Raw genomic sequence first — 15,793 nt, 5'->3', positions numbered from 1 at the left:
AACGTTGAAACTTCATAATACATTTTTCCAATTTAAATTGAGCCATTTCAATAGAGAAAAGCTTTAAAAGGCCATAAGGTTTTACAATACCGTGTGTCAAGACAGAGAGCGCAATGACACAAGACTGAGTTTCCGTGAGCATTTTTGTCACTTCTGGCTTGTCTTCTGACAGCTTGGACCAAACAGGCTGCACCACAACAAGTCCACAGAATGACTACAAACCCCAAGGATGGAATGAATGATTCGTTCATCAAACAGACCATGAAAATGAAAAGAGGGACACTAATATAATTCTAAACACACCTCTCTTTCTCCCTCTCTCACAGCGTAATTGGAAAGATACAGCCAGCACACACACACACACACTGAGGGGGAACATCACCAAGTCAAACGGCTGACCTCAGCCCCATTCATTGACATCCCATCCGCTCAATTCAGGGTACCTTCTAAAGGGTCATCCCTTAAATGAGATTCCTCTTGTTCGTTTCACTTAGACAGGCCATGGGAAGAGAAGTCAGTCACCAAGGTTTGGCCCACTGCTGGCCTCAGCTATTCTCACAGACGAGACATGGGCAAACAAGCCGCATTCATAGCCTAGCAACTATTCTGGGGCTTCCTGTGACATACGGATGGCTCTGCAATTCACTGTCTTGTTCATGACTTTGAGAAAAATAACAGAAAAACAACAGATGTCAGAGAACAAATCACTCGCTTCTGGTTTAGGAAACGGAAACAAGTCGCATGGTGATCATCTTTCTGGTGCCAGTCGAATGAAGAGGCTGTTTTCTGACAAAGTGGCTGTGTCTGGATGGCAGACCATTAAGTGTAGGCCCTAGAGGAGGCTGTACAGTGGTGGGGCATATGGTAACCATTGGCTTAAAATAAACGGAGACACTCCAAAAGGTCAAGCGTGTTTAGTGTGGTGGGTGAATAACATCATAATGAACATCTTGAGCTGAACATACTGTAACAAATGAGATGAAAAAACTGGCTGGCAGAATTGCTAGAGATATATCTTTCAAATATCGTAAGAAACCCAAGAATGTGAATAGATCGTGTGCCATCGTCTGAAATAAAGTAGCTGGAAAGGTGTCCCAAATCTGACAGAACCCATCTAACAAAGGACTACATTCTGTTTTGCCCAGTCAAACCCTACCACCACAGATCAAAGAATCGTTCCATTAAATCCCCCAGTTAGGTTGTGAATGCTACGAATCGAATCCCATGGGAAACTGAGGGCTGCCAGGCTCAAGCGCTGTGCAAGGATGGGTTGAGCAAATATTGCCTTTGTGTGGCCATCTCCAAGCTTCTGTTGTCCCCTGACCAGCAATGCATGGTGGGAAGGAGAAGCTCCTCTAAATACAGCAGTGTTCCAGCAGCTGCTTCATGTTTACCCTCCGTCTCTGGGCTTAGGTATCAATTAGAGAGAGAGAAAGAGAAGGAAAAAGGGAACAGAATGAGGGAGACAGAAACAGAGAGAGAGAAGGGGAAAAAAGGGAGATGAGAGAGAGATGAACAGAGAAGGAGAGAGAAAATTAGTGGGAGAGAACGTGAGGGGGGAGAGAGAGAGGGAGGGAGAGAACATGAGGAGAGAGAGAAAGAGAGAAAGCGAGAGAGGGAGAGAACACGAGGAGGGAGAGAGAGAGAGAAAACAAGCGCCTCCAGAGAATGCAATCAGCAGCGCTCACGTTTCAAATTAAAACCTTTGCATGCCAAACGTGAGAATTAAAGACACACTTTTTCAGCCCACAATGGCTTTCAGATGCTAGGCTCCTTTTCACAGCACAACAGGGGGGGGAGGCTCAGTAACTTGTCTGCATTTCTTTGCTTGCATGTACAAGTGATCTACTTCACTGATACTACCATCTACACAATCTTTATTACAGCATCACCTCTCACTTACTGTATGTCTGCAGCCATGCTACAAAAAACACACTGTGAATGGGGGCCATTTGTTTTAATGCTTTAAGGTTAATGGGACTCCCAGAATGCCTCCATTCTTTTACTGCATCCCATCTCCTTTTCCTGTTAATGGTCATTTAAGCAATTGGCAGCAGGGTGTGACCCCTGCTACCCCCTGCCACCCCCTAGCCCCCATCTACATGATTGCCACAGCTAATGAATGAGGTTAAACTAAAGTTCAGTGGCCCTGGCAGGCAGGCTCGGTACAGGCTACTGGGCCATTTAGTAATAAAACAAAAACGCCAACTGCACGGACAAATAGCTCAGACTGCCATCGACATATGTTGACATCAATCAGGGTCATGGAGGTCTGTAACCTGATCTTTGACCCCAATGTCAGAGGGCACATATTATCATCAGCTCATTTGACCATCCATCTGACACTTCATATACTCTGAGGGAACTGGCGGAGTTTGCAAACGTGAGGAGGATGCCTTAACTTGGATACGTAAGCCACAGAGCTAGCTGTCAGAGTAACTTAGCGGTAACAATGTTAGCTCTAATACCACGGCTAAGCAGTGTTAGGCTATGAGGTCGTGTGAATGGAGTCTATGGAGGGTGGCCACGAAACGTCCTCTATTTGCCTATTTTCCTGGTTCCTAAAGGTGGAATAGAACTCACAGAGATGCAAATTAACCTTACTGTTCACATTTATGTCATCATACTTCCACACTTCACATCAAGCTGTACTCCTGGATTTTCATCCGTAACTTCTATATAAAAAAATAAAATAAAATGAAATAAACTTGCTTACGTTAATTTCATGATTATTTACAAGGTTTTTCTTCTTTTGCTCTTTAATCAGTCTGTAGTACCACATAAACAAGACACTGAAAAGCTGATACACTGAAAACGTACCACCAACTGTGGCTCAATACAAACAGTATGCATATCACATACGACCAGGCACCATATGACTGGAAGACTATGGGGCCAACAGGCTAAATTGAACCAGAGGAATTTATATTACATTTCATTTTGGCAACCCGGGGCTGTACACAGCCTCTAGGAAGTAAAGAGGGAGGTCTAGCTTCACAAACAGCTAATGATGGATGTCTTTTTCCCGTAAGAACATTAGTAAGTTCGTCGGGGCCAGAGCTTTTTAATATGAGGGGGGAAAATTCCAAGATGCGTGTCATTGGAGCGACATCAAAAGCTCCAGGCGGAGGAAAAAAAAAATGGAGGGTGTGCTACATCATCTGTGCCCTCTTGTGGAAGATTGGCACAACTGAGGGTGATCTACATCCTCTGAACTATCCTCAGCGGAGTGGCAAACAGCAGGGAAAGTTTCCCCACAGAGCCCACACACACAAACAAGCAAACTACAACACACTCACACGAACACATACACAACCAGGCACAGGCACACACCCACACACACACAAGCTGTCAGAGATAGAAAGACACAGAGTTGGACACACACACACACAAACGCTCAGAGACATAAAACACAAGCACGCACACACACACACAAGCTGTCAGAGATAGAAAGACACAGAGTCGGACACACGGTCAGAGACATAAACATAAACACACACAAACACACATATAATCGCTCATGCTGGCAAAGAACAGCTTCTGAGTTTTATGGCAATGTGTTAAGCGAAAATAAGATCAACTACAGTTCTGTGTTTTGACTGGACTTAGATGGCTCTTTAAGTTCAGGTCCATACATTCATTTCCAAGCCCCTCAGCTGACATAATGGAGCCGGTGCTGAGCAAACTGAGAAATCTCACTTAATTGCTGAAAGCGAGACAAATGCCGAGGCCTGCCCTGCTCATTCAAGTTTTTTTCAGCTCGCAAACGAAGGGGTGGCGACCGTATCAATGACTAACAGAACTGGATTTACGAGGCTGAATTTTGTTCCATTAGCGATGATCTGGGCGACAAAAGGAAAGTACTGGGGCTGTAATAGGAACCACTTGGTTTACGGCACAAAGCCAGCGCACAGAAGTTGTGCCCTCAAATCTTCTGATGCAAGTGCCGAGCAATAAAAAGGGTTTTATTTCAAACCTGCCACTGAGAGACTTGAGAACTGCATTCTGGATTACACTGTGGAGATGAAAATAGACACTTTTCACAACCAAACCCTCCAAGAGAGAGAGAATTAAGAAATGTTCTCACCCTCAATGAATGCGTGACCCCGAGGCCTCAAAGACATTAAGGCATTGATAATCAATTGCGATATTGAGGATTGTGGTTCAGGGTCAAGACCATTCCAATCAATCAGAAACCTGAGACAGTTTGGAGAGTCCCGGTGAATTTCGGTTTTCAATCAAATTAAGTTTGAGGAAGTCTGTGTAGCCTCATTATTATTTATAGCTGAGCAGCTTATTTTCACTGCTGTCAGGATATTTCAGGTCAGTTCAAGTCTTAAATGATGGAGTAGAGACTGGATAAATTGTTTCTTTATGCCTTTGGCTACAAAGGGGTTATCTTGAAAAACCTGATGACACAGTGGTTTTCCACACATTTTTGTGCCAACTGAAAGCCTAGCAACAACTGACAAAGTTCACAGAAACCTCAACATTAACCAATCAAGTGTTTGTCTGATACATTTCGCCAGTCTCAAGTCAAAAATAACAGGTACAACCGTTGTCATGACAATCATAATACAACACAAAAATGAATCTCAAATTATCAAAGGGAAACTTTTAATCACAGAAACAGCATCGAGGCAGAGCTAGACAACATACAAGCAGGGCAACGAGACTGTACGCAGGCACGGAAAGCCCTCCGTCATAAGTCATGTCCCTGCTTGTGGTGGCAGTGAGATCACGCTAGCTTGTTTGTGTCCACACCTACAAACAGCACTGATAGCACTTGTTGACTATGAGAAGAGCTCCCGCTTTGTAAAAGTGTGTGTGTCTGAAGATGTGTGTGCTTCTGGAGGGTTCCCACCTGGCTGTGCGTCAGGCCGCAGATTGTGTTTTCAGCCTTGAGTTGCGGGTTTCCAAATGCTTTTATGAAATTTCCCTACAATTTAGAGTCGCTTTCCTAGTTAGTGCTTTCTCTCTCTCTCTCTCTCTCTCTCTCTCTCTCTCTGTCCCTGTCTCCCTCTCTGCTCTTTTTCTAATGTTGGCTCTTCACCTTCTAACCTTGACAAATAATGTTTCATAATATTTGGGAATTCAATAGCACTTTAGGATCAAATGGCCCACTGTTGTATTAAAGGGAATTCAACTCATATGTAAACATTACACTTTCAATAATCCACTTCTGAATAAATCAAAGTGGAAAGTTGAACGGTCACATGGGTGGCAACCAGCGCGAGTGTCAGTTAAAGACAGCTGTTTTTGACATCTAGTCAGTCCTCATTTCATCGGGATATAAAATAGAAAAATCCGGGAAACATTTGTACGGCCAGCATCGTCTGGTTTTATGACTCATTTTTTGCTAAAATTTTGTTTGAAGCTCCACAAAGAGGACAGAGGAAAATAACCCTGCTGTCGTTCCCTCTGACTCACGTCAAGCAGACACTTCCAGGGATTTAATCCAAATCGACAACTACCCCACCCCCTCAACCGTCGCACCCCCCCCAGTTAGGAACACTTCCCGTTCGTGTCTCGCTCCCTGGTTCATCCATCATGTCCAGCCTTTCTTTCCCACTCTCTCCATCTCCATCCACCCCCCCTCAACACACACACACACACACACACACACACACACACACACACACACACACACACACACACACACACACACACACACACACACACACACACACACACACACACACACACCTACTCCCCTTCTATTGGCCTAACGAGTCTGGGATGGGTATCCGACCTCATCCTCACCAGAGAAATTGAGATCATACTTTTGGCAGCTTCGGAGGTGTGTTGACGAAACACAGTGTCATCTTCAAGATCTGGGAAAGAGGTGATGGGAAATGGGGATTTTAAAGGGGGGGTGAGGGCAGCAGTGGTGGTGGTGGTGGAGTTGGGGGCGGACGGACGTATTCCACGATTAGTAAACACTTCCAGTACGAGTCACCAGGCTCCAATTAAAGTGTCTACTTCTGTTTCCCCCGATCGCTCGGAACAGCGGTGAGGCCCAGCTACCCCTGCTCTGCTCTGCTCTGCTCTGCTCTGCTCTACTCTCTGACTGACCTCCGCCCATCTCCGCAGGCTCGGCCAGGCGCAGCAGCAGGTGCACAGCAGCTGAGGAGACGTTCCGTTCTGTTCTGTTCTGTTCCCCTCCCGTTTGGGAAAACTAACGTCACGTCAGCTCACACCTTTGTTGTGCACCACTGCTGTTATGGTTTCCGTAATCGGAATCACTTGTGGCCAGTAAACACCAGGGGGGTCACTGGGTTCCTCTGTGTCCTCTCCGCCCCCTTAGGGGTCGGTGAGAGAACCCCCCCCCCCCCCCCCCCCCCACACCCCCCCCCACACACACACACACACACACACACACACACACACACACACACACACACACACACCACACTCAATTCCATTACCGGTACGGTGCCGCTGGGAAACTGCAGGGCAGCGGAGAACAATTACGCCCAGCCGAAATCTTCCTTAAACTGTACCATCAGTGTTTGTACACTTAATACTTGGTAAACAGGCAGAACCCAGTGTGTCTCCAAAGCTCTGTTTGGTGTCCACCACACCAGGCAAGGAATATAGCTTTTCAGGCACAGGAAGAAGAACAATTCATGCCAACCTGTGCTCCTTTGGGATACATTCTTCCTGAATGACATCCCTTCCTCCTGCCTGACCAGATTCCCAAGAGAACAGTGACTAGGGAAAGAGCAACAGGGCATAAATATGGATGCAGCCAGGACCTTGTTGATTCCAATTAGGATTATGTGAAAGAGGATTTATGATGCATTGTGTAGCCCTCTGATCTTGTTTTCTTAGTCATGCCAGATCAAGCGGAGGGATAAACAGTGCTGCTTTTGTGAAACATCTGGTAAGGGCTCCTACAGTCGCCTGAGGGATTGGCATGCAGCATCATCATGGCCGGCAAGTACAACGAGAGACCTTATTAAATCAGCAATCTCCCCTCAAACAACAGTAATCCTTTTGAGCTGGAAATGTTTTATCCAAAACTGATAAAAGTGTCAAGAATACGAGTGCCTGGGATAGATAGCAAACAGACTCAGCAGTATGTTAGAGTTGCAGAAAGGGGGGGGGGGGGGGGGGAGAGGGAAACAAGTGGATGAAAGATGCTGAAAAATGCCGAAATTCAAAGGGACTGAACTCATGCAGCGAAATGAATGAACTCAATTCATGAAAGATTGTTTTTGTGTGCGTGCATGCGTACCACGTGTGGTGTTGTGTGTATGTGTTTGTATAAATATATGTGGGGATATGTAAGCATGTGTGTTAGTTTGTGTAAATGTGTGTGTATGTATTGGAGAGAGAGGGTGGGGGAGTGTGTGTTTGGCTCCTTTAACACTTATTTTCCCTTCATCCTTTCTGGCTCCTACCTTTTTGAAAAATGGTGACAGGCATAAAAACCTCGGAGCGCTGGCAACAAATTAAAATGAAACAGCATGAGCGCACGTAATAAATATGATTTAAATAAAAACCCATATGTGACGGTCACACACAAAAACACCACAACTTCACACTGTCCGTAAACGAATACGACACACAAAAAAAAAAAAAGTTAGCTGGCGTCATGATCCAAAAGCACAGGGTCGCGAGATCGATACAGGGTGTGAAATAAAACCAGACGTATTCATTACAGCAGAGGTATTAAACTCCATTGCCCTTAGGGCTTTTGTCCTGTGTGTGTCTGTGTGTCTGTGTGAGAGAATGCTATCCATCATCAAGCATCTGTGTTTTACAATAGGTATAAATATCAGCATGTTAGCCCAGCCTTGCCTTATTGCCATAATATTTTGTTTTATGCCTCTCCAGACGGGCTTGAGAGGAGAAGAGAGGCGTGCTGCAAGGAAAACATTTTGGAGAGACGGAGTGCCGTGAGAGCTACCTCAGATCTTGTTACTCTTTAAAATATATAATAACAATAATAAACTGACTAATCGCTTCTGGAGCAGAGAGGTGCACGGAGAGAGGCCCAGATACATGCAGACTATGAAACTGATCTGCCAGATATGTTCCAGAGGCCTAGCGGCATTCTGGGAAGTGGAGTTCAGGGAGTCTGTCCACTGCCATCACTAATCATAACACATCCAAAACACCTCAAGCTACTGTCCTCCAGTGCCCAGTCAATATATCGTCCGAGAGAAATGATTGAACAAATTCCATGACTTAGGAGAAATGAGTTTGCTTGTCCGTGATATGTGAATGTAGGCTTGTGTGTGTGTGAGTGAGAGAGAGGCTGTGTCTTGCTACATTTAGACTTTACTCATCTACCCTTCGTCCTTTGTGGTGTTCCAGAGTCCCAGTTGCCCTCTGGTAAGTGTAGTTCAGTGAATCTGTTCCCTTCAGTCACTGATCACATGACACCCCAAATTACTCGCCTCCCATCCTCCCCACCAAGATGGGATCGCTACCGATAAAATATATGATCCCTTTTAAAAAAAAAAAAAAAGGCAGAAGGACGTGACTTATGGTGGACTCGGAGGATGGTTTTAAAGGCCTCTCTGGTACCACTTAGGACTGATGGTTCCGATTCAGTGATGTTTGGTAATATGAACTATATTAAAGCACGCTCTTAAAAATCTACCCTCCTTCAGGGCACGGGTACAAACCTAACTGAACACACTTGTTGTGGTGTATCAAGCCTTTTGGAAGCCTCTAAATATTAAAGTTGAAAACAGGTGTGTCTCATTTTGGTTGTAACCAAACCCTACAGAAATCATCAAACTCTTATCCATGCTTTTCAGAAACAGTGCAGGTGTGGGTCACCCATCGACTACATGGCTGCTGGCTGGAAACCTACAGCTAGGAGACCTACTGGGGAACTCTGACCCTCACGCCCCTCCTGACCACCAGCTGCTCCGCTCCCAGAACCATAAACCGGTCCGGTTTGGACTCCTGCTCTGTTGTTTCACACTAAACCGCTAACACACGCGTACTACATCCCCAGCCCCAAAACACACACACCACATAAGTATGCAAACACACACTAACATCACACTCACATATGCTGATACACACACACCACATAAGTATGCAAACACACACCAACATCACACTCACATATGCTGATACACACACCACATAAGTATGCAAACACACACTAACATCACACTCACATATGCTGATACACACACCACATAAGTATGGAAACACACACTAACATCACACTCACATATGCTGATACACACACCACATAAGTATGCAAACACACACTAACATCACACTCACATATGCTGATACACACACCACATAAGTATGCAAACACACACTAACATCACACTCACATATGCTGATATACACACCACATAAGTATGCAAACACACACTAACATCACACTTACACATGCTGATACATACACCACATAAGTATGCAAAAAAAACACCACATAAGTATGCAAACACACACCAACATCACACTCACACATGCTGATACACACACCGCCACACAAGGACACACACCAACATCACACTCACACTCAGATATGCCGATACACACACCAACACCTAAGCATGCAAACATACACCACTGCCCCAAACACACACAAGGTTGTCAAATGTCCGATCTTAGAGGCAGAGATGGACGGACCTCACAGTATAGCGAGAAGAGCCAGAGTCAGGCTGGGTTTAACTGCACTGTGTGACCTTTGTCTGACCAGGAACGGCAGGGCAAGTTAAGGCCCATACTTTCGCCGGGCTATTAGTGCAGGAGGACTAAGAACGAGGAGCAAAGTCCACGCTTTTCACTGGCCCCAACCAGAGAGTGGGTTTAACACTTTTATGAAGAAACCTGTCAAAACTCATACATTTACATCTGTAACGGCTTAAGGGATCTGTTCAATAGAAAAAAATAAATGAAACTGCGGAAAGCACCTAGGCAAAAACAGCCTCCAACCACTTAAGACTCCACACTGGTAAAGTATTTGAATGTGTGGAAAATATTAGTATCTTTATTACAAACTCATTTGTAAGATGATGAATGTCACTGCCCTGTGGAAGGTGGTCACTAGTCTGAGGAAGACATTTTTTTTTTTTTTTTTTTAAAGCACACAGGACATCGTAAACCAGGTAAGGAATGCTTTGGTCTAAGAGTCTTTTAAGCTAGATAGAGAGAGGCTAGTCTTAAATCTTAGCGGGCCTTCAAGCAGCGATTACCAAGAACTCATTCAAACCTTATGTGAAACAGGGTCAGCCTAAGGAACTGTGGCCTAGTGTCAACCTAACCACATGAACTTAAGATGGCCAACAGCTTGGCATCAAAGATTCTCTGAAACAACCTGGAAGACTTCAGGGAAGGCCTCAATCACGGCGGGGGGAAGGGCAACCCCCTCGGAGGTTGTGAGGTGCATGAAAGCCCAGTCTCATAGCAGCAGCTGTCTATCAACTGGATGGATCTGGCACTAATCTGGCAGGGATCTGATGAGCGTGAGCCAGATCAGGGTCAGAGTAATCTCCTATCTGGGTTTGGCCATGGGAGAGTGCTGTCTTTATTAAAGCAAATCTCCACGGCATATTTCAGCGACCGAAATCTGATATGAAAACTGCAATGTCCATGTCCATATTTAGTTCTGCGAATGAAGGGGAAATGCTTTGGCAGCACATTTCATCAGTTCACATTTAGGCATGTCTGGGAGCTGTGACAAAGTACATGGTATTTCAAATCTATGATTACATTGGAAAAGCTGCCTGTGCAGCAATGTCTAAAACACCGTTTAGCATGACCTCTGGCTAGCACTCAACAAAAATATGATTTTTCAAAACTCAAATCCCACAATATCTGTAAAGTGTTGTTTTCACTGGTCTTGCGATCAACAGTATCTTACCTTTATGGCGTGATTTTTCCTGACACAGCTCAGTTAAAGCGATTCAGCCGATCTGGCCATGTTAGCCTCCAGAATCAAAGCATGAACGGCTGGGTTTGGCAGCAATAAGAGGCTAATCTCCACGCAGATGGGACCAATTAATGTAATCAGATGGGCAATTAGCTCAATAAAGATCCAACATTAGCCTGACCGAGATCTCTTTAAGCAGGCCACAGCAGCTTATCAGTTTAGCCGTTAGCAACATTCAGACAGACAGACAGACAGATAGTTGTCCTTTATGCTTTCTGTGCTAATCTAATGACGTTTGGCAGGTGTAGGTGTAACAGGGAAACGCTAAAAGTTGGTACACACACCTCCATAGCTGTTTTCTTACTGCGCTTTTGCCTTAAGCCAAAACACACTGTAGCCTACATAAAAAAGAGCAAATTTCGGATGCAACTTATGCAGGAAGGATAAGAAATTGGCTACACCTGTACATTTGACTTGTGTCTGACTACCTGCTTTGGTACTCACTCACTGTAGTTAGCCCCAGAACAACAGCATCAGCGCAGTTCGTGTCTCCATCAGATGTCCTTTTGTTCTGTCAAAATGAAGGCAAAAAGTGCCTTTCAAATGCTTTTAATTACACTTAGCTCTTTTAAGAGATGAAAGAATGTAATTTGTTTTGCAGGACTTCTGAGGGGATGATTTCACACAAAAATGCCCACTCCAAGAAAAAAAAACACGCACACAACGGAAACGTTTAATTATGACAATGGGAGGGAGTTGAATATTTGCAGCGCAGAAAGCTCTGAATGAGGAGTGAGAGTGAATGGGAAAAAAGAAAGTGTAATTGTGTTTTCAATCAAACAAATCATAAAATCATCCATGCAAACATCCTCCTCCTCAGATTGCGGGTTTTATTTGTCTTTTTTTCAGGGCATAATTAATCCGGGATGGTGGTCCCCACATCACCAGAGCAACCCAGCACTGATCTGTCGAGTTTTCACAGAGCCGTAGCTCCACTCTCTCTGCAGCCAGGAAGCGCCTCAGATGGAAAGACTGCGAGGCTCTTTAACTCACACACACAAGTGTGCCATGGGTTCTCCTTAGTTTGCCTATTAATATGTCACAGAGGACACAAACACATACACGCTGAGCACGTAAGCATGCAAACTCACACTGAGATGCACACTCTGACATGCTGATACTTACACTTACACACGAGCACACACACACATACACACTTATAGCTTTGCACACAGACATATACATTCAAACATAACATATACACTCCACCACTGCCTCAAACACATATACATATTCACACACAACTACCACTGCCTTAAACACACACGCACAAGCATATAACCACACACCCTGGGAACAAGGACGGTCATGTATACTGCTTCAAAGCATACTTGTTCCCCACCATAGATTTATTTGTGCTCCATGTCAGGATTAATATTACTTTGTTCTGTCATAAATACGGCACAGAGGCCAGTCAGCTGACCACTGATGGTGGTCCGAGCCTCAGTGCGGCGTGAATCCGCCCGCCACAGACTTCTGGGTGGCCTCGACCCGCAGTGGCTTTGAAAGTGTTCGCTTGCTGGGGACTCCGTGGTAAACAGAGGATATTGGAGCGGTTGAACCCTTGAGAAGATAACCCTTACCGCTTCTAATGCACGTCACTAGTCAGAGCAAGAGACCAAACCACTGCCCCACACACACACATTGCACAACGCAGATCCCCCTTTGATTTCCCCTTACTCCGATAATTAACTCTGTCTGCTATATGTTTTGAATCTATATCGGAATACACATCCACAAGTCGCTTGCTTCAATTTCTCAGACTCTACAGGGAGAAAGAGAGGGAAGGAGGGAGTAAGAGAGATGTAGTGAAATGATTTCAAAGCAAGTTTCCATGACGTTGAGGCGGATCTGAACGCTTGAGTGAACGATGTGAGGGCCCCATGTGGGTAATAGCACATCAGAGACACCCTCCTATAGGCACATGAAACACAAACGCATTCTTCGCAGACATCTGTGCTGCAGCGACCAGGCCTCTCAGCAGATCCCAAATTAGCCCCTTCTCCCATTCAGATCGGAGCATTAATGCTTACAGCTGACATGGCACAAAAACTAAAAAAAAGGCAAAAGCAGAACCAAATGATTGAGAGTGTGTGTGTGTGTGTGTGTGGGGGGGGGCATTGATGCCCGCTATCAATTTGACTTGTGCAGGAGTGCGTTTCTATCCTGCATAACTCTCAACACATTTGGCGCAGGCTTTAGCAGTTTCTCGCAGGGGTGAACTGGAAGATGAAGATGATGTCATTCGCTGTTGAATTCTGGGAAGCGATTGTTTAGGGCAGCGCCGATCCAGCAGGCTGTCTCTGTTCAGTCGATAGAACAATAATTCCCTCTCATATCCCTGGGAGAGGAGTCGTCTCTTTTAGACGGTCGGTTTCAACACTGTTCACTCCTCCGCTCCCCCCCCCCATCTCCGGCCACATCCTGTCTGTGACCCCACCAGTCTAAACAATGGAGGGGAACAGCTTGCAGAGATGGCACACATACCATGTTTAATGAAATCTCCTTCCTTGGATTCTCACTCATAGTAATGTTCTCTTTGATGGCCGCTCCATCATTGACTTTCACAGGGCTGAGAGGAGAGGCTTTCTTTCTTTCAACCACATCCTGTTTTCAGCTAAATGGGTGTAGGGCCTACATTTCAGTTTTTTTTTCAGCGTGGCGTGGCATGCAGTAAAATATCAGGTGGAGCTGGACTGGGTGGATTTTCTCTCTGGGGTTGCATGTGTTTATATGTGCGTGTGTGTGTGATCTTGTTTGTGTTCACACCAAACAAACTGATCTAACACGGACGTCTAGCTGGCATCCTCACCCCCTCCCACTCTGTGTGTGTGTGTGTGTGTGTGTGTGTTCACATAAAACAACCCAATCATCGGAATGTCTCCCTGGCATCCACAGCAACACCCACGGCCCCACTTCCTCACACACCCACCCTAACCCACACACACACACACAACAGAGACGGAGACGGCTAATGACGAGGGCCCCTTTCACCCCCCCCCCCCAAAAAACAACCAAAACAAAACAAAAAAGCGAGACGGGTTTACACCCCATCTCTCAAACTTCTCATGCATGCCATCAGCAGGGTCCTTTTCATCTACGTCACTTCTGAACCAGATCAATAGGAGCCCTGACGAGGCTTACTGTAAGTGCGGCCATAAAACAAATAGTGGGAGAGAGAAAAAGAGTCTGCACAGCGAAGGCTCAGTTATGACCGCTTGATGTCATTCGCCAATTTCTGAACAATTTGAGCATAACCCACAGGCCCTGAATGGTGAGTATCAAACTCAAGCGCCGAGAACAATAATGTCGTTCCCAAAAAGAAGGACATGCAGGGTTAAATAAAAGGAATAAAAAAAGAAACAAATCTTCTCAAAGGCGGGGGAGGATTTCCAGAAGACATAGCAACTGTCAAAACGGCACTTTTGGTTTTTCGCAATACGTCATCGTAGAGTAACATCTCAGTTGTGTCAGAGTTTTGGTGAGGACCCAGAGTGATTTGAATATGGCTGCTGGAGGAGATGTCACTGAAACCCATGCCCAGAGAGAAGGAAAAAAAGAAAAGAAGGAAAAAAACATGGATGGAAGCAGCAGCCAGCGCCTTGGAGTCACTCAGGGCAGCATGTTGAAGTAATTTACATGTAGACATCATCGATGGTGGGAAGATGAGGGTCCTGACCTGGGCCTCACCTTACCGTATATGATCAGAGGGTTGAGGAGAGGAGAGGAGAGGAGAGGAGAAAAGGACAAACACAGAAGGGAGATAAAGAGAGAGAAGAGGAGAGGAGGGGAGAGGATGAGAGAGAAAATGGGAGGAAGGGAGAAAACAGTAGAGGATAGAGGGAAGGATAACAACTCTTACACAAAGATTAACTTTAAAAATCTTAAAAGAATCCCTAAAAATTCAATTCACAATAGACAAGTTGTACGTTTATGACCATATAGAACATAGAATATCATAGGAAACATATTTGTTTTATTTTAAAAACTACTTTATCTTGTTATAGATTTAAGTTCACAGAAACAGGTGAGAGACAGATTACAAATCATGATCCAAAGTAAACAGTCCAACAATTTCCCAATACACAGGCAGTAAATCTAAATTGTAAAAATATGTATTAGTTTTTTCCACATATAATAAAATCAGAAAGAGAACAGCATGCCTGATGGAATCTCCACAGTCCCTCGCATCCAAAGCCATACAGCTGGCGACTGTATCAAAAGACTATCTGAAGATGACACGGACGTTCAGTAATGGAGAATGCAATGTGTGTTTGTGTCTACTTCAGCAAGGCCTCGTGGCAGCAACTAAATACTCCTTCATTCCACAACTGAATACATACATGCTCAAAATCTAGCTTTTGTTTAAATGGCTACGGTTTTTCATTCCTTAAAAATAACATTTTACATTCTCTATTTTATTTTCATGTGTCCACACACACAGAACAGTAATCACAGAAACCGAGATGGTGCTAAGAAATATCGAGTCTCTGTGAAAAAAAGTACAGTCTTTTTTAACTGTGAGTTATAAAAATAGTGTCTCTCTTTACAGTACAGTATGCACTATTGAAAATGCCTGTTAGCTTGCATAAGGGTAGATCGGGGCGTCGGTTTCCAGGGTCTTGTGCCACTACAGACCTGCATAGGGTGAGAGGAAAACATCAGTCTCATAGCAACCACCATTCAGACGTGTCTGACCACTAAGAGGACTAATAACCGCAGTAGTTACAATAAAAACACTCTTCTGTATTTGAACATGTCAAAGACAAACAGCGACTGGAAAAGCACAGAGCGGGTGCCCACTGCCCGCCACAGATGGATTTCATTCTATGCGTGTGTGTGTGCGCGTGTGTTTATAGTGTATGTGTGTTTGTA

At 44.8% G+C, this 15,793-nt stretch overlaps 2 protein-coding genes across 5 annotated transcripts in view; both read right to left on the bottom strand.

Annotated features, from left to right (window-relative positions):
* Positions 1-11,240, bottom strand: part of sulf1 (sulfatase 1) — a 122,546-nt gene extending 111,306 nt beyond the window's left edge. For 2 of the 4 annotated variants that reach the window (XM_042710296.1, XM_031583647.2), the window contains exon 1: positions 10,850-11,240. The gene's annotated coding sequence lies outside the window, so the exon portion shown is untranslated. The remainder of the gene's footprint in view (positions 1-10,849) is intronic. The other 2 variants (XM_031583649.2, XM_031583651.2) reach the window with 2 other exon arrangements.
* Positions 11,241-14,872: 3,632 nt separating this feature from the next.
* The window catches only part of c17h8orf34 (chromosome 17 C8orf34 homolog), a 78,659-nt gene continuing 77,738 nt past the window's right edge, over positions 14,873-15,793 (bottom strand). The window contains exon 15 of the mRNA XM_031584117.1: positions 14,873-15,556. Within this exon, the coding sequence (XP_031439977.1) occupies positions 15,549-15,556 (8 nt within the window). The 3' untranslated portion in view covers positions 14,873-15,548. The remainder of the gene's footprint in view (positions 15,557-15,793) is intronic.

The sequence above is a fragment of the Clupea harengus genome, chromosome 17 (genome assembly GCF_900700415.2).
Source record: "Clupea harengus chromosome 17, Ch_v2.0.2, whole genome shotgun sequence".
NCBI classification, from domain to species: domain Eukaryota; kingdom Metazoa; phylum Chordata; class Actinopteri; order Clupeiformes; family Clupeidae; genus Clupea; species Clupea harengus.
This window is presented reverse-complemented; position numbering and strand designations above follow the sequence as displayed.